General features: G+C 40.4%; 1 protein-coding gene across 4 annotated transcripts in view; it reads right to left on the bottom strand.

Annotated features, from left to right (window-relative positions):
• The window catches only part of sfswap (splicing factor SWAP), a 136,685-nt gene that overhangs the window by 68,486 nt on the left and 41,962 nt on the right, over positions 1-26,237 (bottom strand). For all 4 annotated transcript variants that reach the window (XR_015761232.1, XM_087999856.1, XM_087999855.1 and 1 more), the window contains exons 9-11: positions 22,617-22,748; positions 17,303-17,396; positions 86-257 (exon numbers count right to left, since the gene is read on the bottom strand). Coding sequence is in view for 3 of the 4 variants with exons in the window: in XM_087999856.1 (XP_087855982.1) it covers positions 86-257; positions 17,303-17,396; positions 22,617-22,748 (398 nt within the window). In the remaining variant the exon portion in view is untranslated. The remainder of the gene's footprint in view (positions 1-85; positions 258-17,302; positions 17,397-22,616; positions 22,749-26,237) is intronic.

Raw genomic sequence — 26,237 nt, 5'->3', positions numbered from 1 at the left:
TTCCAGCACCACTCTAATCCAGAATCTGGTTTCCAGCATCTGCAGTCATTGTTTTTACCTGCAAGATATGATAGCCTATATTTACCTTTTATTAGTTTTCCATCACTAATAGCCTTATCAGTAGAAAGGGTGCAGTCTGTTTGGGTCATCATAACACTAGATATACTTGTATCGGTTACTTCCTGCTGTGCTTCAAACTGTAAGACATCCGTTGTGTTGCTTTCAGAACATACAAGAGTGCTTGATGCTGCAGTCTCCTGCAAGAAAGGATAAGTTAGAAGTAAAAGGCATTAAAGACCAATTTTAAAATCATGAAAATCTTGTTATCACACAATTCATATGTTGCAAAGGGTACAACTAGGAGACAGAAACTAATGAATGTTACCTCCAAACTCTCTTGTACATCAATTAAAACCTTTCTACCTGCAAAGATCCTTTCTATCACTTAACCTCACACATTACAAGATGCACTTGATAAATTGAGATGGTACATCCCAGATCTATATTTGGTCTCCCATCAAGGTTCTAGGATACTCATCATTCTCCCATAGAAAATGAGTAGTGCACACCAACTAACAAGGAAATAAGAACTATGATGAAACAAACTGGTTAAACATCAACATCAGCATCAGAATAGTTTCATCAATGCTTAGCACCAATACTGCAAAAACAGCAAACACAAAATATATTAGAATAATCTGAGAAATATAGAACCTCCATCATGTAGAGGTTAGAAAACCAAGAGAATGTGCAAATTAATAGATGTGCTCAAAACCATGAAGGGTGTTGTGGGGAAGGAGCAACTATTTAAACCAGTATGGTGTTATTAATAAAGAAAGCAAAAAAAACTAATTATTAAAGAGCTAAAGGAAAAAACTAAGTGAGTTACAATCCGAATACAGAACATACTGGGGTGGTAGAAGCAGATTTAGTAGTAACACTCTGAAGGAAAATTTAATGCATAAATTAAAGAGAAAAAAATATTTTTGAGCTAAAGGGAAGAAACTACAGGTAATTAGCTTTCAAAAAAAAGTCTCAATGGCCTGGATAGCCTTCTTTCATGCCTTTTTTCCCCCTCAAAAGAAATGCAAGCCCAAATTCAGAAGTGTGAGCATGATATTCTTTCTTTGATCAGACAAATTGCAGCGAAGTACAACAATATCTGGCATGAAAATTGACAATTTTAAAGTCAGTTTAGAACAAAAAAAAGAGCACTGCAGCAGTCATGTCACCACACAATGCTTTGTGAAAGCATATAAATTACTTAATGACTTGCAGAGATGAAAAGAAATCATCCCTGTGTCATTGCCCCAGAAGAAAGCCAGAGAAAAAAATAATATTAATCTTTAAAGTACTTGGCAATTTGTAACCATTATAAGCAGAATAATTTTTAAAAGGCATGAAACTTTTAAATGCTAACACTAAGAGACAGCTAGGTATACTCATACAAGCAACACAATAGGTTATTTTGCAATTAGGAAGGTAAATGGCAGTTTGCTTTTTATTGCAATGCAACTGGAGTACTTTACGAATAAAGACACCTTGCTATAAATGTGCAGGGCTTTGCTGTGACACAGCTGGACATTTTTTACTCTGCACATTTTGACCTTCATATCCAAGGAAGGATACACTTGCCCAAGAGGCAGTGCTACAAAGACTCATTAAATTGCTTGATCTATTCCTGCGATAAAATCACAGAACTACAGAATTGTACAGTACAGAATGAGGCCATTTGGTCCATAGTGCCTACACCAGTTCTATTAACTAGTGCTAATTTCCTCCCTTTGCCCCATCTCCCTGCACACTATTTCTATGCATCCAATACACTCTTGAATGCCTCAACTGAATATGCCTTCACCACCTTTCAGATCCTAATTACTTGCTGCATGAAAACATCACCCTTACTTCTTTTTGCACATCATTTTGAACCTATACCCTTTTGTTCTTTTGTTGTTCACGAGTGGGAACAGCTTCTCCCTACTTAGTCTATCCAGCCCGCAAGTGATTTTGAAAACCTCGATCAAATCTCATCTCAGGTCTCTTCTCTCCAAGAACAGACTCAACTTCTTTAATCTATCTCATTGCTGCTGTTTCTCATTCCTGGAATCATTTCTGTAAATCATTCTGCACTCTCTCCAATGGCTTCACATCCTTCCTATAAATTTGGGCCCTAAAATGTACTGTAATGAAGGTGCATGGGGTACTGTACCTTTAACAGAGTTAACAGCTAGCAGAATTACCTGACACAGCACCAAGTGTTTGAGTAATTCCCTTACAATTTCAGCTTTACTTTTGTTCTCGGTTAAACCCAAATCTAATTTCTTTGCTAATTCTAAACGTATGGCCATTTTCTTTCCTTCTAAACTTTCTTGGCAAATTTGAGAATAATCTTCAAATCCCAGAACCTCCTTAGCAATTTTAAGAGCCATTTTTCTCATGTTTAATTTAATCAACCACAAGTCACCAAAATTAAACAAATCGTCTCACCTACGTTTTATTTAAAGATCAGGACACTAACTTGCAATTATTTAAATCTGCTGCGACTTTTCATACCCCAAATCTATTCAAATCTCTCTAAACCAGTTCAAATCCCGGACGGGCCCCCAAACTGTTAAGTCATAGGGTAAATCCTCATGCTTAATTTAAACCAGCAACACAGAAAAGATTCATCCTGTGCAGTAATCTGTGAAAATCCGAGAGGCCAAGAACTATTTAAAGTAAAAGTAACAATTTTATTTCTTAAAGTATAATAATAATTAACTAACAATCAATTACAACTCATTTCTCTAACCTATCTTTTACTTTCTCTTCTATAATAATAGTCCCCTTATTAAGATTTACCAAAATTCTAATTTCAAAACCAGCCAGCTGTCGAATCTTCTCTTTATATCTTCCTCTGGCTTCTTCTTCTTAGGGATTTCTATTTCACAGGTCACTGACCGATAAGGATACCTTCAAGAGAGCTATTTTTCGGGCAGTGGCTTGGCAGTTCTCCCGCAACTGATCAATTTTTCCCAGTCTTATACTCTAAATTTTTTCATTGGGTTTTAATATTGTCAATATACTAAATTCAAACTTGATTGGAGACTGGTATTTTGAGGTATAATTTAAACTGATTGGCCCCGAATTTCAATTTGTTTTGTTGTCTCCCGGAAACCCAGCTAATCTAGCTGTTTGACCAAATCTTACATTGTTCCCTTGTTCAGAACACTTGATGCTGTGTCTGGTAGTTCTGCAAACCTTTTAACTCTCTTAAAGGTACAGTATCCCTTACATCTTCACAACAGTACTATACACAATACTCCACTTGAGGTCTAATGAGTGTCTTGTACAAGTTTAACATCATCTCCTTGCTTTGTACTCTATGCCCACATTAATAAAGCTGAGAACAGTGTGTGCTTTATTAACCAAGCTCTCCACCTGTCCTGCCACCTTCAATGATCTGTGTAATCAAAGGTGCCCCTGCACCTCCTTTTGAACTGTACCACCTATTTTATAGTGTATTGCAACCTTCTTCCGATCAAAGTGTGTTACCTCACATATCTAAGCCAACTACCTGCTCATTCACCAAGCTGTGAAAGTCCTTTTGGACTTCCAAACTGCCCTCCTCACAGTTTCCAAGTTTGGTGTTATCTGCTAGGTTTGAAATTACCTCCTGCACACCAAGATTGAGATCATTAATACATATCAAGAAAGGCAAGAGTCCTAATACCAACCCCGGGGAGCTCCACTACAGACCTTCCTCCAGTCCAAAAAAGTGTTCAGAGAATTATACAGTTAAGAGGAGGTCCCTCTACCCATTGATGTACACTACCTAACATATACTACTGACACTAACCCCACTTTTCTGCACTCGGCTCTTGAAAGTTATGACACTTTAACTGGTAAGCCAAGTTCTTTTTAAAGGGTGTGGGGTTTCCTGCCTCAACCTCCCTCCCAGGCAGTGCATTTCAGATCCCCCACCACCCTCTGAGTGAAAAAGGTTTTCCTGTAAACATCCTGCCTTTCACTTTAAAGGTGTACATCCCCTTGCTCTTAACCTTTTGACTAAGGGGAACGCCTGCTTTTTACCCACTCTACCCATGCCCCTCATAATCGTATATACAGGTATATGATCCTTTATCCGAAATGCCTGGGACCAGCTGGTTTCCGGAATTTGGATTTTTTTGAATTTCAGAATAACTGACAGTTCAACAGTGAAATTTTTAAAAATCTTACCAAATAGCAGACTCACAGTGAGTAGTACGGGCCCTGAGACAGAATTGAGGCTTGCCAATGCTGGGCCACTGCCCCCACCCCTCCCACGTCTCATCTAAATGACATGCATCAAATGAGTGTGGAGTTGGGTTAACTGTTTGCACACCAAACAATCTTGTTAATGAGATAAAAATTTCCCAAAACAAACCTTCGGATTTTGGAACTTTTCAGACTTAGGGATTTCAGATAAAGGGTTTTCTGCTCCAAAGAAAACATACCAAGCTTATCCAATCTCTTTTCATAGCAAAACTGATCCATTCCTAGCAACATCCTGGTGAATCTCCTCTGCACCCTACAGAATAGGTTGTCCTTTGATAAGAGTTTAAGTAAATTAGTCGTTTCTTCTACAGCATGACAGTGGTGTTCCTGTGCAACCCGTGTTGTACAAATAACACTTAAGAGTGTTGGGTGATGTGATCGCATGATAGCCAACACATGTTCTCAAAGTTCGCACTTGAGAAACAGCATGCCCTATTCATCAATTGCGTTACAGCAAATGCGCGTTGATGGGATGTGCTTTATAGCCGATCAACTTGTACCTCCATCTTCTCTACAATTTAGAAGAATGAGAAGCAGTCTAACTAATTGGAAGATTGTGAAGCACTCGACAGGAGAAACACTAGCAAGTTATTCCCATCTCTGGGGAATTTAGAACTGCTTAGCACAGCTTTAGGATGTGATGCTGATCATTTAGGATTGAGATGAAGAGAAATGTCTTCACTTGGAGCTTTGCGAATTCGAGGAATTCTCCATCCGAGAGGATTGTGAACTCTCCAGTGTTGAGTATGCTCATGCTTGGGTGATTTTTGATCCCTCAGATCATCAATGAATGTGGACACTGGTCAGGAAATTGGTGTTGACGCAGATCAGTTATGGTCAGAGATGTTCTGTGAGCCTGCTACAAGGGGTATATACTGCTAATATTCTTGCATCTTGCCCAAGAGATAAAATGAAATACGTCCTATTACATTGTTAAACTCATTAGTGAATAATGTGCTCTCTCTAACGTTCCAGCAAACCAAAAAGCATTTGCCCTTTGATCTCTCTATTTATGAAAAACATCTCTAATAATTACTGTTCAAGGAATGTTCATATATTCTATACAAAAAATTAGGAGCTGGCTCGAGGGGTTATGTATCCAAGTGCCAAATGTACATGCAGTAGACTGAAGAGCAAGGAACATATCAATCAATACGCATGCATACTGTTTCAGCTTGTAAATGACAGTTAATGAAAGTGGGAGAAACACAGAAACATTCAGCCCTGACAAATTGCACATAAACAGAGAGGAGAAAGAAGCGACAAGAATTACATAATATTCTTAAAGCCTAGAGTACAATGTGCTGCCTTGCACAGAGAAAGCACTGCGCCAACATTCCCTTCAAATTAGCACTCTGACTGCCTGCTATGAAGGCTTCAATCCAACATCAGTAATTGGCTAACAAGGGTTTCCTGTTCGAACTGAAATATTACTTATGCCTGATGAGATGTTGACCTTTTCCAAAAGCTAAAACACAATGCACAAGCTGATACTCATCCGAAGATAACGATACCTCAAAGCCTCATCAGTGAGAGTTTGAAAATCACATGATCAATTTCTTACGTTTTGCATCATTGTTGGAAATAACCTGAGCACTGCATCAAATTATATGATGTACGGTAATGTAAAGGTTTATTTTCTGGTCTAAAACTTTAAAGTCAGGGCGCCGTCAAAAAAAAATTACTGCTGGAGAAAGCCTCAAATAAAAACTACAACAACGTACAAAAATCTTTAAATAATACCAAAGTTGATAACGATACATTAATAAATGTATCCAATGTAAGCTCTTTCCATACGTGTACCACCCTCTGCATGAAAACGTTGTCCCTTAGTCTCTTTTATATCTTTCCCCTCTCACCTTAAACTTATGCCCTCTAGTTCTGGATTCCCCCACTGCAGGGAAAAGACTTTGTCTATTTATCCTATCCACACCCTTCATGATTTTTAAAATCTCTATAAGGTTACCCCTCAGCCTCTGACGCTCCAGGAAAAACAGCTCCAGCCTATTCAACCTTTCCCTATAGTTCAAATCTACCAACCCTGGCAACATCCTTGCAACTCTTTTCTGAACCCTTTCAAGATTCACAACATCCTTCCGAAAGGAAGGAGACCAGAATTGCAAAAGTGGCCTAACCAACGTCCTGTACAGCCACAACATGACCTCCCAACTCCTGTACTCAATACTCAATAAAGGAAAGCATACCAAACGCCTTCTTCACTATCTTATCTATCTGCCACTTTACTTTCAAGGAAATATGAACCTGCGCTCCAAGGTCTCTTTGTTCAGCAACATTCCTGAGGACCTCAGCAAGAAGTGTACAAGTCCTGCTAAGATTTGCTTTCCCAAAATGCAGCACCTCACATTTATCTAAATTAAACTCCATCTGCCACTGCTCAGTCCATTGGCCCATCTGATCAAGATCCGGTTGTAATCTGAGGTAACCTTCTTCCCTGTCCACTACACCTCCAATTTTGGTGTCATCTGCAAACTTACTAACTATACCTCTTATGCTCACATCCAAATCATTTATATAAATGACGAAAAGTAGTGGACCTAACACCGATCCTTGTGGCACTCCACTGGTCACAGGCCTCCAGTCTGAAAAACAACCCTTCACCAACAGCCTCTATCTTCTACCTTTGAGCCAGTTCTCCCTGTATTCCATGTGATCTAACCTTGCCAACCAATCTATCATGAGGAACCATGTCAAACGCCTTACTGGAGCCCATACAGATCAAGTCAACTGCTTTGCCCTCATCAATCCTCTTAGTTACTTCCACAAAAAGTTCAATCAAGTTTGTGAGACATAATTTCCCACGCACAAAGCAATGGACTATCCCCAATCAGTCCTTGCCTTTCCAAATACATGTACATCCTATCCCTCAAAAGTCTCTCCAACAACTTGCCCACGACCGAGGTCAGGCTCACCAGTCTATAGTTCCCTGGCTTATCCTTACCACCTTTCTTAAACAATGGCACCACGTTAGCCAACCTCCAGTCTTCTAGCACCTCACCTGTGACTATCAATGATGCAAATATCTCAGCAAGAGACCCAACAATCACTTCTCTAGCTTCCCCCAGAGTTATAGGGTGTACCTGATCAGGTCCTGGGGAGTTATCCACTTTTATGTGTTTCAAGACATCCAGCACTTCCTCCTCTGTAATATGAACGTTTTTCAAGATGTTACCATCTATTTCCCTACATTCTATATCTTCCATGTCCTTTTCCACAGTAAATACTGATACAAAATACTCGTTTAGTATCTACCCTATTTCCTGCGGCTCCACACAAAGGCTGCCTTGTTGATCTTTGAGGCCCTATTTTCTCCCTCGTTACCCCTTTGTCTTTAATGTATTTGTAAAAACCCTTTGTATTCTCCTTAACCCTATTTGCCAAAGCTATCTCATATCCCCGTTTTGCCCTCGTGATTTCTCTCTTAAGTATACTCCTACTGCTTTTAAACTCTTAAGGATTCACATGATCTATCTTGTCTGTACCTGACATATGCTTTCTTCTTTTTCTTAACCAAATCCTCAATTTATTTAGTTGTCCAGCATTCCCTATACCTACCAGCCTTTCCTTTCACCATAACAGAAATATATTGTCTCTGGTCTCTCATTATCTCATTTCTGAAGGCTTCTCATTTTCTAGCCATCCCTTTACCTGTGAACATCTGCCTCCAATCAGCTTTTGAAAGTTCTTGCCTAATACCGGCAAAATTAGCCTTTCTCCAATTTAGAACTTCAACTTTTAGATCTGGTCTATCCTCTTCCATCACTATTTTACAACTAGTAGAATTATGGTCACTAGCCCCAAAGTGCTCCACTGTCACCTCAGTCACCTGCCCTGCTTTATTTCCCAAAAGTAGGAGGTACCAGAGGAAGTGGTGGAGGCTAGTACAATTGCAACATTTGAAAGGCATCTGGATGGGTATATGAATAAGGAGGGTTGGGAGTGACATGGGCCAGGTGCTGTCAGGTGGGACTAGATTGGGTTGGGATATCTGGTCAGTATGGACGGGTTGGACCAAGGCTCTGTTTCCATGCTTACATCTCTATGGAATAGAAAAACCAGGATTTGCTTATGTTTTTCTCTGCGTACAACAATAGCATAAGTTATCTGAGCATAATTGACTGAGAAAGAATTATGAAGAGAGCCTGGAGAAAATAATATGTGATTCTGACTATTTGGGTCATTTGTACATGGAAGGTGAATGAAAAAGGTTGCACCTTTAATATGGCTGATTGTGATACAAGAAACAGTAAATTCTAACTGCTGTCAGATGGAAATTCTGTCAATGCTTGAGAGAAGTTCGGATTTAATTAAGCAAGTCAATTTTGAGTTTGAATCCCAGGCTAACTGGCAAAGCTTTGTAATGATAGAGTGTAATTTTGAGGAAGCAAGAAAGTAAACAGATGCAATTTCAACATTAAAACTGTTCCATGTATGTAAATGCATCCTAAAACGAAGGACAAATATTTTATCAGTCTAAGATAACAATTCATAGTTTCTAGCAGCATGCACTGCTGATCATAACACCAATGGTGTAATTTTTGAAGCAAAAAATGAAAATTACTGCGGTCATTCATGCCATCAGTGGCATACTGCAGAAGAAAACAAATAATGATTGAACTGCCCTGACAAATTTACGTGCAACTTTCAAGAAATGTGTCCAAAATGAAACATCTACCCATTAATCTTTCCATCTTGCCTTTCCAAAGCCTTGTCTCTGATCAGTATTGAAAGAACATGGATCTTTACCAGATGAAATCCTAAACACCTATAAACTGAACAAAACTACAAATTTATTGATAACTTAGTAGAACTCATGTTTCTTGGTTGAAACAATGTTAACTGGATAATGAAATCCTTGCATTTCAAACAGCGAGGTTTTATTACCAGTTTTTTCATTGCTGCATCAATTATCAGTCAAATACTACAGCTTCTTTCTTTTGGGAACTCAGTTATGAAATTCTCCATTCAACTGGCTCCTCCTTGGCAGGAATACACAAAAATAATCATACAAGAGATAAAGTCACTGTCTCACTAGGAATAATTATTGACAGCTCAAGAGTTGGTTTTAAATATTTTCACAGAATAGTCATTAGCAATCCTAAATTAAATGAATTTCTCATTTTCCTTTAAGGTTATTTAATTCAAGAAAGGCTCATAATTTAATTTCAAAACAGCTGTTTCATCTTTACACAGGATTGGTAAAAGAAAATCAAAGATAAGACGGACAAGCCAAAGCTTTGGAAAATTATTCTTTTTGAAAGAGTTTTAAATTTTTTTCCAGATCACAGAACAAAGTTATTTGACAACACTATTAAAGGAATTCCTGAAAAAAATACAATGACAAAATTACAAGCAGAAACATTAAGGGTAAATTGGAAGGGCTACTCCTTATGTAATTGTCATATACATTCAAGGTTTAGAGCTCCTTTTGAAGAGTTGTAAAGTCATACAGCAAGGAAACAGACCCCTCAGTCCAACCAGTCCATGTCAACCATTATTCCAAACGAAATTAGTCCTACCTGCCTGCTCCTGGCCCATATCTCTCCAAATCTTTCCTACTTCTGCATTTATCTAAGTGTCTTTTTAAATGTTGTAAATGCGCCTACATCCACTACTACCGCACAAAGTTCTTTCCATTCAAGAAACACCCTCTGTGCAAGAAAAATGCATGTCTTTTTTAAAATTGTTCTCCTCTCACATATAAAAAACTCCCCCAGTCTTGAAGTCCCCCGTGCTGGGGAAAGAACATGTACCTATCTACATCCCTTATGATTTTATAAACCTCTATGAGGTCACCCCTCAATTCTCCAAGCTGCAGTGAAATGAGTCCCAGCTTATCCGGCCTTTCCCTATAACTGAAAATTTCCTTACCAGGCAATATCCTGGTAAAACTCACCTGAAACCTGACATCCTTCCTGTAACAGAGGGACCAAAACTGGGCATACCACTCCAGAAGAGGTCTCACCAATGTCCTGTACAACCTCAACATGACTTGCCAACTCCTCTACTAAAAGGACTGAGCAATTAAGGCAAGCATGCTAAATGCCTTTGTAACCATGCTGTCTATGTTCAGCAGCAACGGCAGCGGTGAGAGGGAGGACCAGGGGACTGCCAGGAAGGTAAATTTCCCTCTAAAATGACTTACCTCAAGAGTCAACGGCCCCCATTTTCAACAGCAGCAGGAGCGGTGAGAGCGAGCACTAGGGGGCTGCCAGAAAGGTAAATTTCCCTTTCATTTCGGCAACATAGCTGAATAGGAGCGGTCAAATTGCGCTCTGGGAAGGTGAGTGAACTGATATATTTGGGCAGCGGCTATAGTCATAGGGGATTCAACTGTAAGGGGAGTAGTTAGGCAATTCTGTGCTCACAAACAAGACTCCCGATGGTAATTTGCCTCCCAGGTGCATGGGTCAGGGATGTCTCAGGTCGGCTGCAGGACATTCTGAAGGGGAGGGTGAACAGCCAGCTGTTGTGGTGAATATAGGCATCAATGATATAGGTGATAAACGGGATGAGGTCCTACAAGCAGAATTTAGGGAGTTAGGAGCAAAGTTAAAAAGTAAGACTTCAGTGGTAGGAATCTCAGGATTGCTACCAGTGCCATGTGCTAGCCAGTAGAAATGAAAGAATAGGCAGGATGAATGCGTGGCTTGAGAGATGATGCAGGAGGGAGAGGTTCAGATTTTACGGACATTGGGACTGGTTCTGGGGGAGGTGGGGCTATCACGAATTGGACGATTTAAACCTGGGCTGGAATGGAACCAATGTCCTTGGGGTGCTTTTGCTCACGCTTTTGGGGAGGTTTTAAACTAATATGGCAGGGGGATGGGAACCAAATTACAGTGGTCAGTAGGGAGGTAATATCTAAAACCTCAAAGGAACTAGATAATTAAGTCAGCATGACAAAGGGAAGGAGTGGGCAGGGAGCAGATGATGAACGCAAAGGGACAGGTGGTCTGAGGTGCATCTGTTTAATGCGAGAAGTGCAGTAGATAAGGCAGATGAATTTAGGGCTTGGACTGGGAGTATGATGTCACTGCTATTACTGACACTTGGTTGAGGGAAAGACATGATTGGCAATTAAATATCCCAGAATATAGATACTTCAGGCAGGATAGAAAGGGAGGTAAATGGGTTTCAGAAGTTGCATTACTGGTCAGAGAGGATATCACAGCTGTGCTGAAGGAGGCCACTATGGAGGACTTGAGCAATGAGGCAATAAGGGGTTGATTGGAGTGCAGGACAGACATGTGCCTGTGAAAATGAGGGATAGAAATGGCAAGATTAGGGAATCATGGATGACAGGTGAAATTGAGACTAGCTAAGAGGAAAAAGGAAATATATATAAGGTCTAGGCGACTGAAAACAGACGTAGCTTTGGAAGAATATTGGGAAAGTAGGACCAATCTGAAACGAGGAATAAGGGGGCTTAAAAGGGGTCATGAAATATCTTTAGCAAACAGGGTAAAAGAAAATCCCAAAGTCTTTTATTCATATATAAGGTGCAAGAGGATAGCTAGAGAAAGGGTTGGCCCACTCAAGGACAAAGGAGGAAAGTTATGTGTGGAGTCAGAGAAAATGGGTGAGATTCTTAATGAGTACTTTGCATCAGTATCCACCGAGGAGAGGGGCATGGCGGATGTTGAGGTTAGGGATAGATGTTTGATCATTCTAGGTCAAGTCAGCATAAGGAAGGAGGAAGTGTTGGGTATTCTAAAAGGCATTAATGTGGACAAGTCCCCAGGTCTGGATGGGATCAATCCCACATTACTGAGGGAAGTGAGAGAAGAAATAGTTGAGGCCTTAACAGATATCGTTGCATCATCTTTGAACAAGGGTGAGGTCCTGGAGGACTGGAGAATTGCTAAATGCTGTCCCTTGTTTAAAGAAGGTTAGCAGGGATAATCCAGGTAATTATAGACCTGTGAGCCTGACATCAGTGATAGGAAAGCTGCTGGAGAAGATACTGAGAGATAGGATCTATTTATATTTGAAAGAAAAATGGGCTTAAGAGTGATAGGCAATATGGTTCTGTGCAGGGAAGGTCATGTCTTACCAACTTAATAGAATTCTTTGAGGATGGAAGAGCTGTAGATGTCATGTACACAGACTTCAGTAAGGCGTTTGATAAGTTTCCTCATGGTAGGCTGATGGAGAAAGTGAAGTCGCATGGGATCCATGGTGTACTAGCTAGATGGATAAAGAACTGGCTGGGCAAAGGAGTTTTTTCAAAATGGAGAACTGTGACCAGTGGTGTTCCACAGGGATCAGTGTCGGGACCACTGCTGTTTGTGATATACATAAATGATCTGGAGGAAGGTATAGGTGGTCTGAGTACTAAGTTTGCAGATGACATTAAGATTGTTGGAGTAGCAGATAATGAAGGGGACTGTCAGAAAATACAGCAGAATATAGATAGATTGGAGAGTTGGACAGAGAAATGGCAGATGGAGTTCAATCCGGACAAATGTGAGGCGATGCATTTTGGAAGATCCAATTCAAGAGCGAACTATACACTAAATGGAAATTCCCTGGGGAAAATTGATGTACAGAGAGATGTGTGTGTTCAGGTCCATTGTACCCTGAAGGCAGCAATACAGGTCAATAGAGTGGTCAAGGCAGCACATGGCATACTTTCCTTCATCAGACATGGTTCCGAGTACAAGATTTGGCAGATCATGTTACAGTTGTCCAGGACTTTGGTTTAGTCACACCTGGAATACTGTGTACAGTTCTGGTCACCACATTACCAAAAGGATATGGATGCTTTGGAGAGTATGCAGAGGAGGTTCACCAGGATGCTGCTCGGTATGGAGGGCACTAGCTATGAAGAGAGGTTGAGTATATTAGGATTATTTTCATCAGAAAGACAAGGTTGAGGGGGGACCTGATTGAGGTCTACAAAATCATGAGAGGTATAGACATGGTGGATAGCAAGAAGCTTCTTCCCAAGAGTGGGGTACTCAATTACTAGGGGCTACGAGTTCAAGGCGAGATGCTTAAAGTTTATGCGTGGAAAGTTCTTTACGCAGAGGGTGGTGGGTGTCTGGACTGCATTGTCAGTGGAGGTGGTAGAGGCAGGCACGATAGCGTCATTTAAGATGTATCTAGACAGATACATGAATGCGTAGGGAGCAGAAGGATACAGATCCTTAGAAAATAGGCGACAGGTTTAGATAGAGGATCTGGATCAGCTTAGGCTTTGAGGGCCAAACAGCCTGTTTGTTCTTCGTTCTATATGTGCCTGAACTCCTTGATCCTTCTGTTCTAGAACACTATCCAAAGCTCTACTATTAATTGCATAAGTCCTTCCATTGTCATTGTACTAAAATGCAGAACCTCACTTTATCCAAATTTTCCAAATAATCTAAGTAATCCACATTTAAACGTCTGCTATATTCCAGCCCACCAATGCATTTGTAACTTTTGGAAACCTTCTTCACTGTCTACTATGTACCAATTTTAGTGTTTTCCACAAATTTACCAACCATGTCATCTATATTCTCATCTAACTCATTTATATAGAGGATCTAGAACTGATCCCTTTGGAACACCGCTGGTGACAGACATCCAGTCCAAAGAAGTAACCTTCTACCACCATACTCACTCCAATAGTGGAAGAACTGTGGATGCCAGAAATCAGAAACAAAAACAGAAAAGTTCAGATCTTTATTTTGTTATAATATCCTAGATCAAGTCAGCCACATTAGAACTCTACACTACCAAATATATTAACATGAAAGTCTGAGAACTTGTTTTCTTCTATGTCTGTGATAATCCTAGCTCAGCCTCTCTATCCCTGCTTTTGCTACAACCGTACCACCTTCCCATTCAATTATTTCAACTTTCTCCTGGCTAAAATCTCATTCTTCATCTTTTGTAAATTTCAAGCTCATCCTAGCTCTGTAGCTTATGTTATTCCACTGTAAACCCTGCTTCATGGCCAATATTGGCTTCTGGATTTACAATGTCTCAAATTTTGAATTCTGGTCTGTGTCGAATCCTTTCAAGGTTATTCTCCATTCCACCTTAGTAAGCTCCTCCAACCCTCCCCGAAGGATTCTCTGACATGGGACTTAGTAAATCTCTCTCTTCCTGTGCCACACCATTGGTGTTCCTAATGAATACGTTGATTTTAAAGTGTCCAGCCATGCAGTCGAATTTCTCCTTGACCTTGCCCCCTTCCTAACTCTAACCTTTTTAATAGAAATGTCAAAGATATAACTGATACACTTCCCAACAAAACTTCATGCTACAGACACCTTTACCTAACATTACCAGATTTATCATTTAGTTTAATGTACGGATTATTTACCACATTTTGCAGGCAAGGTGGATCAAAGCCTTGCAAAGAAAATGTAAGGTCTACGAAGCGGATTTACACTACCATCCATAATTCTTGCTAAGGAGTGCACGTGGTCACTTACATTCAAGGAGTCTACTTACAGCAATCAATTTCTTATGTTATATATTCCAGGTATATAATTATTTACACAAAACATCTCAAATTTTTGTCACCATCCAGAGATACACTTAATATATTGAGATCTAATTTAAAGTACCCAAAGCTGAGTTAGACACCTTTTTGGTCTAAAAAGGAGTCAAGTTATTGAGGCAGGCAGGACAGAAGAGTTGAGGCCACAATCGGATCAGTCATGCTCTTAATGAATTGCATGCTAGGCTCAATCAGTTGAATGGCCTACTCTTATTTCTCATAACCTTGGATCTGAAATTTTATCAATCTGCTCAAATATACAACATTTTAAAAGCTTAAACTTATCACAGAATTTAAAACTTTTAATCCAGAAGATTTTATATTTATCCAAAAATGAGTCCATAAATAATTACAGTTGTCAGAAATATAGAATCATTCCATGGTTGCAAATACCCAAAATCAGTATAATATATAATCTAAGAAAATACACTGATCCATGAGGCACAAAAACCACTTATGGCGAACATGATGTATCCTCCTATTCTGCCAATTAGGTTTGTAGCCATGAACCTGAAAATAGGGGCACAGTCTTAAAAGTAATTAGCTTTTTACTGTTTGTATATCCTGTTAAACGATCCATTTGCAATGACAATTCTTGATTCTATACTTTTGCATGAACCCATATCATTTTACAAAGAACCTAGTCACAGACCTTTGAATGAAATTATTCTTCCATATGATTATTTACATTCTTTATGCCTCAGATGATTTAGAAGCTATTTATTACAGAAATGAGAAACTTGTATGAAAATGAAAACAAATTACCGGCAGAACACTTAATCATCCACCCTGCTAAACTGAATTAGCATTACAACACAAAATGACTTCTATCTTCAGAAATATTCTGGCTCTTATTCATATTAAACATGGATGAATATACACTTCCTGCAATTCACCTGACTCTCACTAATGATATAAACTTCAATTAATCTTTTTTTTTACTACCCACACTGAGCAAAGATCGAAAAGACCTTTTATTCAAGACTGCTGCTGCCCTCAAAAAAATCCAGGAGACACACACTATTTCTATTCAGTTCATACAATTAAGAAATAAAATTCATGCATTTTCTACAAGTGGTCAATCTACAGTTTATTGCTAGAAGCAAATTAAAAAATTGTCTGCATCTTACATACTTTTAGTTATTTCTGAGTAGCAGCTGATTTGTGTTCTTTGGTTAAAGTAACAATGTCATTGCTTCCTTAAAGATGGATTTATATTACTCATGTGCCACCATGCCAATAAGAAATGCTGATATAATTTGCCAATGCCAACTTTGCTTAACCTAGAATATGATGTGAATTGATGTTGCCTGAATCAAGTCAATTCTTGCAAATATGAACTGCATGGGAAGTGGGTTAAACTTCATAAGGACATAAACAGCTTGATGAATGGGCAGGTAAGTGGCAGATGATATTTCATGCATAAAATTGTGAAATGAATCATTTTGGTTCAATAATTAGGAACAGGCAAAAAAGAAAGGTAGGAAAACAGATGGTCCTGCAGATATATGTAGACACATAAGTGGTGGCAGTGCAGGTTGACAGCATGGTTAATAAGGCAAATGACACCGTGATCTTTAAAAATGCATACATAAGAATACAAAAGCAACATGTTATGTGATACATCTGCATAAAACATGGATTCTGCTGCAGGTGGACAACTGTACCCAGTCCTGGGCATCATCAAGAAGGATGAGAAGGTATTAGCGAGTGTGAAGAAAAAAAATCATGAAAATGGCTTCACAGATGAGTTATGCAGAGAGACTGGAGAAGCAGAGGCTGTTCACCTTGGAGAAGGGAAAGCCAAGTGTAGATATTAAAGTGGTTAGAATCTAGAATACACTGCTCAAAAACGTGATACGACAGATTCAGTTGAGATTTTCAAAATTAACTGATAGAGTGAATAGTTAGAGACTTTTCCCAGGGCAGAAATGGCTATCAAGAAGGGTCATAATTTTAAGGTGATTGGAGGAAAGTTTAAGGGAGATGTCAGTGGTAAGTTCTTTACACAGAGAGTGGGTGGATGTGTGGAAAGTACTGCCAGCCTTTGTAGCAGAATCAGATACATTAGGGACACATTATCTTGGACAGGTACACGGATGATAGTAAAATGTAGGATATGTAGGTTAGTGTGATCTTAGAGTTGGCTAAAAGGTCTGTAATATCGAGGGCCAAAGGGCCTGTACTGTTCTATTACCTGAAAAGGAAACATTTGCAGGACTACTAAGTTAAGGCTGGAGATTGGTACCAGACAGACAAACCGCTCTTGCAAAAAGCCAGCGCAAAACCACTTCTGTGTTGCACCTATTGTATGATTCTACAATGTATTTGCCAAACTTTCAAAAGGCAGTGAAAAACCAAAATAGAAACAGATCACTGGCTGTATGCCTGGCTTCTATTCAGTTAAACGCCATTTGAATCCCAGCACAAGCTTGTTTTTGAAAGACAACAATCACATAAATGTGTATTCCTTTCCCCTCACGACCCCCTTACCTGTGGAATACTGCAACCTTCTTTTTGAGAGAAGTACTGCTTCTTGAACTCATAATACGCATTGTACTGGTGCCAGGGCTGGAGGAATTCAAACCTGAAAATTAAGTCACAATTAGTTGTTTGTCGCACAGTACTTGAGTACCACTGGAAAAAAACCATACGAAACTCTGTTATATATTGCTGGATTAATGCACAGAGCCTTGTTCTTTGCAGACATATAAAAACAGTATCTGTACTGCCTGTTTTAACTCAACAACATTGCTGACTACTATTCGATCGTGAGAGGCCAAGGTTCAAATCTCACTGCACAGTCTTAAAACATTTTGCGATAAGTGATCACATATGATTGGATTAAAACTTTATCAAAAGAGTTTGCAAGATATGATGCACTTCTAAAGTTGATGAATATTGATACTTTTTGAATACATACAAACTATTGGCAGAAGGCAGCCATTGCCCCATATACCTGCTCCACCAAATCTGATAATATCATAGTTAATCTGATGTTGCTTCAATCCACTTTCCTATCTATCTCTTTGTTAATCAAGAATTCATTTACCTCTGCCTTAAAAACCAATGACTCTACTTTCACCACCCCTGGGGAAGAGAATGTCATAAAATCACGGCCCTCAGAAACAGAACCCTCTACATTTCTACTCAAATTAAAGAGACTTCATAATTTTAAATTCTGTCCCCTGGTTCTAACTTGACCCACAATGGAATTTACCGATCAACATCCAGCCTATCAGACCATCTCAAGATTTTACATTTTCAAGGAAATCAGTTGTCACCTGTAGTATACAAGCTTGTTATTAAATGGTTCGAAAGAAATATCAAATGTTCAGATTCATTCTGGAATTTTGACATTTGTTCTCTGGGTCATTAATCCAATAAGATTATAAGTTCACTATATTATAAATACTATATATTATAGTAATACAATAAGACCATAAGACTGAGAGCAAAAGTAGGCCATTCAGTCCATCAAATCAGCTCCGCCACTCAACGAGATCAACCTCAACTCCACTTTTCTATCTTTACCCCATAATCTTTGATTCCCTTATTAATTTAGGACATTTGATGACTCAGCCTCAACACTCCTTGGTGGTAAAGAATTTCACAGATTCACTACCCTCTGTCAAAAGGAATTCTGCTTCATCTCTGCCTTATTCTGAGATTATACCTTCTTCCCCGAAATGCTCGCACAAAGGGAAATGGCTACACCATCAAGTCCATACAAATCTTGTATCTTTCAATAAGCTCTTTACTTCAACGACCCATTCTACACAATCTCTCATAAACAGACTCCAAATTTGGTATCAGCTAGTGAACCCATTTTGGAATGCTACTGGTGCCAGTATACCATTTCTTAGACAAAGGACTCTTCACAGGATTCCAGCTGTGGTATGACTAGTGTCTTGTACAGTTTTAGCAAGACCTCCCAGCTTTTAAACTCCATTTCCTTTGAAATAAAGGCCAACACTCCATTTGTCTTCCCTATTACCTGATGAGCTTGAATGTTAGCTTTTTGTAATTCATGGGTGAGGACTCCCAAATCCCTCTTTTCCTAGTGTTCTTATGTTTCTCTCCATTTAAATAATATTCAGCTCCTCTATGCTTCCTGAAGTGCATAATCACACGTTTCCCTACAGTATATTCCACCTGACAAGTTTTTGTCCACTCACTTAATCGGTCTATATCCCTCAACGAACTCTTTGTATCATCCTCACCATTTGCCTTCCCACCCACTTTTGTGTCATCTGCAAACTTGGCTGTTGTTCATTCACTTTCCTCATCCAAGTCATCTATATATATTTGTGGTCCCAGCACTGATCCCTGTGGCATACCACCAATTACAGGTTGCTATCCTAAAATGGCCCCTCTGTCTATCATTTAGAAAATCCTCTGTGTTAAATATTCTACTTTCAACATTATGGGCTCTTATCTTATTAAGTAGCCTAATGTATAGTACCTTATCAAACAACTTTTAAAGATCCAAATATTATACATACCCTTTAGCTATCCTGCTTGCTACCTCCTCAAAGAATTCTAGTAAACTTATCAAGCACGATTTTTCCTTTATGAAGTCATGCTCATTCTATTGGTTATATTGTGCATTTCTAAAGGCTCTAATACATTCTTTGTAATAAGGTCAAAAATCAAATAACACCAGGTTATATTCCAATAAGTTGATCTAAAATTGCAGGTGTTTGGAGTGCTGCTCTTTCATCAGTCGTCACTACAACCTGTTGGGACTATAACCTGGTGTTGTTTGATTTTTGACCTTGACCACCCCAGTCCAACTCCAGCATTTCCACATCATCTTTTGTAATAGACTAACATTTTCCCAATAACAGATTAAACTAACGGTTCTATAGTTATGTTTTTTTTATCTCTTTTCCTTTCTAAAAAAAAAGTGCTACATTGGCAGATTTTCAAACCTCTGGGACTTTTCCAGAATTTAAAGGACTGCTGGAAGATTACTTCCTTCAATATTCTGTGGTGCATCCACTTTCTGTGCAGTTACTTCCTTTAATGTCGTAGACTGCATCCCATCAGGTGCGGGGGACCTATAGTCCTTCGTCCACTCGTTTCCTTAGCATCTTTTCTCCAATGACAGTTATAGTATTCATTTACCCTCCACCCTTTTGCCCCTTGAATACTGAGTAATTTTGGAATGCTATTAACGTTCTGGATGTAGGTTTGCTCGTTGAGCTGGAAGGTTCATTTTCAGACGTTTTGTCACCATACTAGGTAACATCAGTGAACCTCTGGATGAAGCACTGGTGGCTTGGCCCGCTTTCTATTTGTGTGTTTAGGTTTCCTTGGGTTGGTGATGCCATTTCCTGTGGTGATATCATTTCCTGTTCTCTTTCTCAGGGAGTGGTAAATGGGATCCAAGTCAATGCGTTTGTTGATAGAGTTCCGGTTGGAATGCCATGTTTCTAGGAATTCTCGTGCGGTCTCAGTTTGGCTTGCCCCCAGGATGAATATGTTGTCCCAGTCGAAGTGGTGTCCTTCCTCATCTGTATGTAAGGATATTAGTGAAAGCGAGTCATGTCGTTTTGTGACTAGTGGATGTTCATTAATGAGGAAGGACACCACTTCGACTGGGACAACACACCCATCCTAGGACATGCCAAACAGAGACATGCACGAGGTGTGCAGAAATCTTTTCTTCAAGACTCATGAATCTTTGGATGTCTTCTCCAGAAAGCGCTCATGGCAGGGTCATTAAATACTTGCATTTGAAGAAAGAGGTAACTAGATTCTTGACTGAATGGAGTCAAATGGTTATCAGTAGTAGGTCCTAAGTGGAGTTGAGGCCGCAATCAGATCAGCTCTAGTCTTAGTAGATATCGAAGCAAACTCAAATACCTGAGTGGGCCAGTCTGCTCCTAAAATGTGCGTGAGAGTGTGTGTGTTTGTGAGTGTGCAGCTGTGGTGGTGCTGCAAATTGTGGTGTAACAGTATTGAGCGTGGAAGATGTGACGATTGCTTAATATACTAGTTTTGTACAATTATTTATGGGTGTCAGAGAAACTCTGTACATAATTCACCAAGTGAGGAAAATTCAATTCAAGAGTCAACAAGGTGTGTTGTCCTTTCTTACGATACGTTTCTTACTTCATTAACATCTACTTCCATAGTATCAGCTGAAGGAACGTGACAGGAGGCATATTCTGCTAAATTCAACAATGATTAGGAGTAGAATTGTACTGTTTATCTACCTATGGTACATTATTGTAATCTCACGCAGCTGACTTGTATGGAGGCTGCCTTTTATATGCACAGTGAATCTATTTCAAAAAACCTTCAATTTGACACATTTCAGGTCACTTCATTTTAGAATATAAATACTTGAAGCAAATTCAGAAATCTGTTTTAGTCACATATTTTACAAAACATGAATAAATGTCTAACACATTATAAATGTACAGATACAAGGTTCTGCACGTTGCTACCATTGAATGTTATAAATTTTACTCGACCCTACAACCACAACCATCATGTTGCCAACCATCCCACTGTTCTTCTCCTGAGGATGTCAACACTTGCAGGCCACTGGTACCTGTGGTCCTGACAGTAACCTGCTGAATGAGTGTTCTTCATGTGTAATTTTGACAGGTTTGCCTTGTTCAATCCAGCAGTAGTCACCAGACAGCAATCAATTCGGGGAAAACCAATTTTTTTTTCATACCTCAATGAGCCCAAGCTCAATGTTTCAACTGCTGTCAGTGATAAGGTTGACTCACTAAATTCAAATTAGGTTAATAATAACCTAAGTTATAATAAGGGATATACAAATGGAGCCATGCCTCTCAATCCAAGCACACCTGATCACTTTAAATGAGGTAAAACACCCAAAATTAAAAACTCCCTCCACATAAGCTAACCCTGTATTGAACTTATAATGGTGTCCATAAACTGTTTAATCATCAATACCCACATTTACCTACCTTGTTTTCAAATTCCATTTCCTACTGCACAAACCGCACTAAATCCAACATCAAACACTGAGACAAAATATTTCTGTGCATCTGCAGTCTTGTAGGCTAACCATTATGTGAGACTTTAATGACTGATTTCACAATCACAAACAAATCTGGAAACCTCTCCGCACGACAATACTCATTGCTTTCATCATTTAAACAATTCAAACAATTGTCTCAATCTTCTTTATTCATCAAAAGGACCAACCATAGGACCTTGGAGCAGAAGGCCTTCAAACCTGCCATGCCATGCAATATGAACATGATAGATCTGGTAGTGAACGACTCTTCTCTCTGTCTCCATAATCTCTTGACTCCCTCGGCCATCAAAATCAGCCCTGAACAAGTTTAAAAGTCCAGCCTGCATTGTCTTCTGGGAAAGAGAATTCTACATTCTAATGACCCTCTGAGAAAATACTTCTCATCTCTGGCTATCCTTATAATGCAAAAATGGAAATCACAGAATAATCTTAACTACGTTTCTTTACATCCTTTCCATTTCATCTACATCTTTTTAAACGATAAAGCTGTCACAGTACTCCATATGTATTCTAGAAAATGAGCTAAAGTAATTGATCCGAATTTGTGATCAAATGCCAGGCACTACACCCCAAGATTTGATTTAAGTACCAGTGCATGGTTAGTGAATTTTCAACCATTACACAAATTGGTTCTGCTTTCCTAACGAAAATCATTTGTCTTTATAAAGTATATAATTCTAGAGCTATTACTTATTTAATTAGCATTATAAAAGAATGATAAAGGGAGTGTAAATCATAAGCAATGCAACAATTTTTAATTACTTCAAGATGATCTCTCACCGTGTATCATTCTTGTCTCTTACACTGGTTTCAAATTTGGTTCCATTCCTGGCTACATATTCAGCCAGCTTGTCAATAACTGGTTGAATATCAGGTGGAGGAGGAATAATGACAGGAACTACAGTCGGGGCACTGAAAAGTACAACATAGGCAAGTTAGACAAATAATACAATATGTAAGGGCACAGGAATGGTGGCACATTGCAATCTTCATCACGAGCTACAACAAAAATTATAATGAATAGCAGCTTCCATTGCCAAAGTACCAAACAAAAAGTCTCTCCCTCCAAATGGTTTTTACAGGCAATAACCCATGGTATATATCATAAATGCTAGTTACAGATGCCTTTTATAATTCCTGATTCATAACCTTTGATACTGTTCAAACAAAGTCAAAAAGAATATTATTTTATAACTCGGCCATTATTATGCAACAGCTAACGTCTGATGCAGCATCCTTGACAATAGTCAGTGATACAGTCTCTCTCCTCCCACCATCTTCCAAATTGCTTTCCTGCTCTTGATTCTGTGTCACTGGGAGAATTTTAAATTCTTCCATCTAACAGAAGGACTATTAAATGGCGCAGTTCAGTACTTGCACTCCATTCCTGCCCTGTGCCTTTTTTTTTATCACAGTGCAGCTGCTTGCTTGACGCAGGTACCTTCACTAATATATGACCTATGAGCACAATTTAATGACATAATAAGCTGGGAGGTTAACTCCAAGCAAATTCCATCAAGGTTGAGGAGAGATCAAAAAGGTACTTTTCAACCTCAGCTTTACGGAGGCATGAAGAGCAAGTTCTGCTTCCTTCAGCTCTTTCCTCTCATCCCTGAGAACTTACTGTGACACTCAAGTGACCACAAGACCAGATGAATTTTGCATGCCAGTAGCCAGTCAGGTTCCTCTTCAGTCTTGTCTTGGTGGAAACTGATCATTGTCTAATGTAGCAGACCAAGCAAGCAGTTATTTCTTGAGCTTCCCATGGAAATTCCTATGAATGACTTTCCACTGATCAGTTAAAATTCCCATTTGAGTATTTGCTTCTGGTGTCTTAAATTCACTCAAATCTTTGCACTGCACTTTTCAATGAATTAATTTCTTCCATCACTGTTTGCATTCACTTCCTTTCCTGCTCTGACCACTACTCTCTTTCTGTCTTGCCCTAATCTGCTTTTTTCTATAATCTTTTTTAGAGCTCAAAATCTGCATGAAGACTGCAGTCCATAAGAACCAGGTTTAGGCAGTGATAAGATGTCCAGGATGTAGTGGAACATACAAAAATGAGAGGAGTGTTAAAATTGTGAAGATAGCAACTAGAGGTGGGGTATGGGGTCGCAAGGAGGAGCTAGGAATATGCATTCCAAACAATGTTCTCTCTAAGCTGCACAGCTTCATTGCTCAGAGGTTCCGTGAACGCTAATCATCTGCCAGGATACTAACTTTCAGAAGATGCTGCTACACACAGACCTTGGAGGACTGTGCAGCAGAAAAATAACTAGGGGGAACATTGTTGAGAATAAGATCTGGGTAAGAGACAGGAGTTTGGGGCAAGTGGACAGGCAAAGTTGTACTACAGAAGTTGTTAATACTTTTGGGGGTGGCAGGAGAACCAAGAGAGGAGAAAATAAACTAGAGCAATACTAAAGATGGCTAAATTACCATAATTAGTTTGGAAATTTCAGATTTAAGAATTTCTGTGAACTTCTGAGTTTGAAGAATTGTAAAAACTTGGATGTTTTTAAGAAAAACAATAAGGCATTTGTTTAAAGATGACATTTGCTGGAAGTCCCATGTTTATGTCAGCTGTTGGCTTATTGCAGAGTCTGGGCTTATGGCAGGAGAAAGTGAGGTCTGCAGATGCTGGAGATCAAAGTTGAAACTTTATTGCTGGAACAGCACAGTAGGTCAGGCAGCATCCAGGGAACAGGAGATTCGACGTTTCGGGCACATGCCCTTCTTCAGGAATGAGCAGAGAGTGTTCAGCAGGAGAAGATAAAAGGTAGGGAGGAGGGACTTGGAGGAGGGGCGTTGGAAATGTGATAGGTGGAAAGAGGTCAAGGTGAGGGTGATAGGTCGGAGTAGGATGGAGGCGGAGAGGTCAAGAAGAAGACTGCAGGTCAGGAAGGCGGTGCCGGGCTGGAGGGATCCGGCTGAGACAAGGTGGGGGGAGGGGGGATGAAGAAACTGGTGAAGTCCAAGTTCATCCCCTGCGGTTGGAGGGTTCCCAGTCGGAAGATAAGACGCTCCTCCTCCGACCGTCGGGTTGTTGTGGTTTGGCGGTGGATGAGTCCAATGACCTGCATATCCTCGGTGGAGTGGGAGGGGGAGTTGAAATGCTGTGCTACAGGTTGGTTGGGTTGGTTCGTCCGGGTGGCCCAGAGGTGCTCTCTGAATCGCTCCGCAAATAGGCGGCCTGTCTCCCCAATATAGAGGAGGCCACACCGGCTGCAGCGGATGCAGTAGATGATGTTGGTGGAGGTGCAGGTGAATCTGTGGCGGATATGGAAGTTTCCTTTGGGGCCTTGGAGAGAAGTGAGGGATGAGGTGTGGGCGCAAGTGTTGCACCTCCTGCGGTTGCAAGGGAAGGTGCCGGGAGTGGAGGTTGGGTCGGTGGGGGGTGTGGATCTGACAAGGGAGTCGCGGAGGGAGTGGTCTCTACGGAAAGCTGATAGAGGAGGGGAGGGAAATATATCCTTGGTGCTGGGGTCTGTTTGGAGGTGGCGGAAGTGACGGCGGATGATGCGCTGTACATGGAGATTGGTGGGGTGGTAGGTGAGGACCAGTGGGGTTCTGTCCTGGTGGCGGTTGGAGGGGCGGGGCTCAAGGGCGGAGGAGCGGGAAGTGGAGGAGATGCGGTGGAGGGCACCGTCAACCACGTCGGGGGGGAAATTGCGGTCCTTGAAGAAGGAGGCCATCTGTGTTGTACGTATTTTGAACTGGTCCTCCTGGGAGCAGATGCGGCGGAGACGAAGGAATTGGGAGAATGGGATGGCGTTTTTACAGGGGGCAGGATGGGAGGAGGTGTAGTCCAGGTAGCTGTGGGAGTCGGTTGGTTTGTAGTAGATGTCCGTGTTGATTCGGTCGCCTGAGATAGAAACAGAAAGGTCTAGGAAGGGGAGGGAGGAGTCCGAGACTGTCCAGGTGAATTTGAGGTCGGGGTGGAAGGTGTTAGTGTAGTGGATAAACTGTTCAACCTCCTCGTGGGAGCACGAGGTAGCGCCGATACAGTCATCAATGTCGCGAAGGAAAAGATGGGGGGTGGGGCCAGTGTAGTTGCGGAAGATGGATTGTTCCACATACCCTACGAAGAGGCAGGCATAGCTGGGGCCCATGCGGGTGCCCATGGCCACTCCTTTTGTTTGGAGAAAGTGGGAGGATTGGAAAGAAAAGTTGTTCAGGGTGAGGACCAGTTCGGTCAGTCGAAGGAGGGTGTCGGTGGAAGGGTACTGGGTGGTACGGCGGGAAAGGAAGAAGCGGAGTGCTTTGAGTCCTTCGTGATGGGGGATGGAGGTGTACAGGGACTGGATGTCCATGGTGAAGATGAGGCGTTGGGGACCGGGGAAGCGGAAATCCTGGAGGAGGTGGAGGGCGTGGGTGGTGTCACGAACGTAGGTGGGG

The sequence above is a fragment of the Chiloscyllium plagiosum genome, unplaced genomic scaffold, assembly GCF_037043375.1.
Source record: "Chiloscyllium plagiosum isolate Xiang-an unplaced genomic scaffold, Cpla_swu_hap1 HiC_scaffold_24, whole genome shotgun sequence".
NCBI lineage: Eukaryota > Metazoa > Chordata > Chondrichthyes > Orectolobiformes > Hemiscylliidae > Chiloscyllium > Chiloscyllium plagiosum.
Note: the sequence above shows the minus strand (reverse complement) of the source record. Positions and strands in the feature narration are given on the sequence as shown.